This window comes from Chaetura pelagica, unplaced genomic scaffold (assembly GCF_000747805.2).
Source record: "Chaetura pelagica isolate M959 unplaced genomic scaffold, ChaPel_1.0 scaffold402, whole genome shotgun sequence".
NCBI lineage: Eukaryota > Metazoa > Chordata > Aves > Apodiformes > Apodidae > Chaetura > Chaetura pelagica.
The window spans coordinates 20,593-21,013 of record NW_009952264.1 but is presented as its reverse complement, the minus strand read 5'-3'; the positions used below and the strand labels follow the sequence as shown (position 1 = coordinate 21,013).

The 421-nt window shown below is 61.8% G+C and overlaps 1 protein-coding gene across 1 annotated transcript in view; it reads left to right on the top strand.

The window, feature by feature from the left end:
* Positions 1-421, top strand: part of LOC104397661 (carboxypeptidase A1-like) — a 23,552-nt gene that overhangs the window by 19,427 nt on the left and 3,704 nt on the right. The window contains exon 2 of the mRNA XM_010007661.1: positions 45-126. Within this exon, the coding sequence (XP_010005963.1) occupies positions 45-126 (82 nt within the window). The remainder of the gene's footprint in view (positions 1-44; positions 127-421) is intronic.

Sequence of the window (421 nt, the reverse complement as noted above, 5' to 3'; positions counted from 1 at the left end):
CTGGATGTTCCCACCACCCCTCCCAGCACCCCCTGACCCCACAGGCACCAGGTGCTGCGCATTGTCCCCTCCAACCATGAAGAGCTGCAGAAGGTGCAGGAGCTGCAGGACCTCGAGGAGCTGCAGGTACTGAGTGGAACAGTGTGGGGGGGGTTGGGGTGGCTTTTGGGGACCCCCTGGGTCGTGTCCTTTGCTTTGTACCCTCCCTTCCCCCCCAAACCACGTTGTAGAGAGGGAATGAGGCTGAGGGAGAGGAGGGGTGGATGTAGGATGAAGGGGATAGAATGGGCTGGATGTGGGATGAGGAGGCTGGAGAGGTCCAGATGTGGGATGATGGAGCTGGAAGGGGCTGGATGCAGGATGGTGGGGGTTGGAAGGGTCTCAGGGGGGGTTCGTGGGGCTGGAAGGGTCTCAGGGTTGG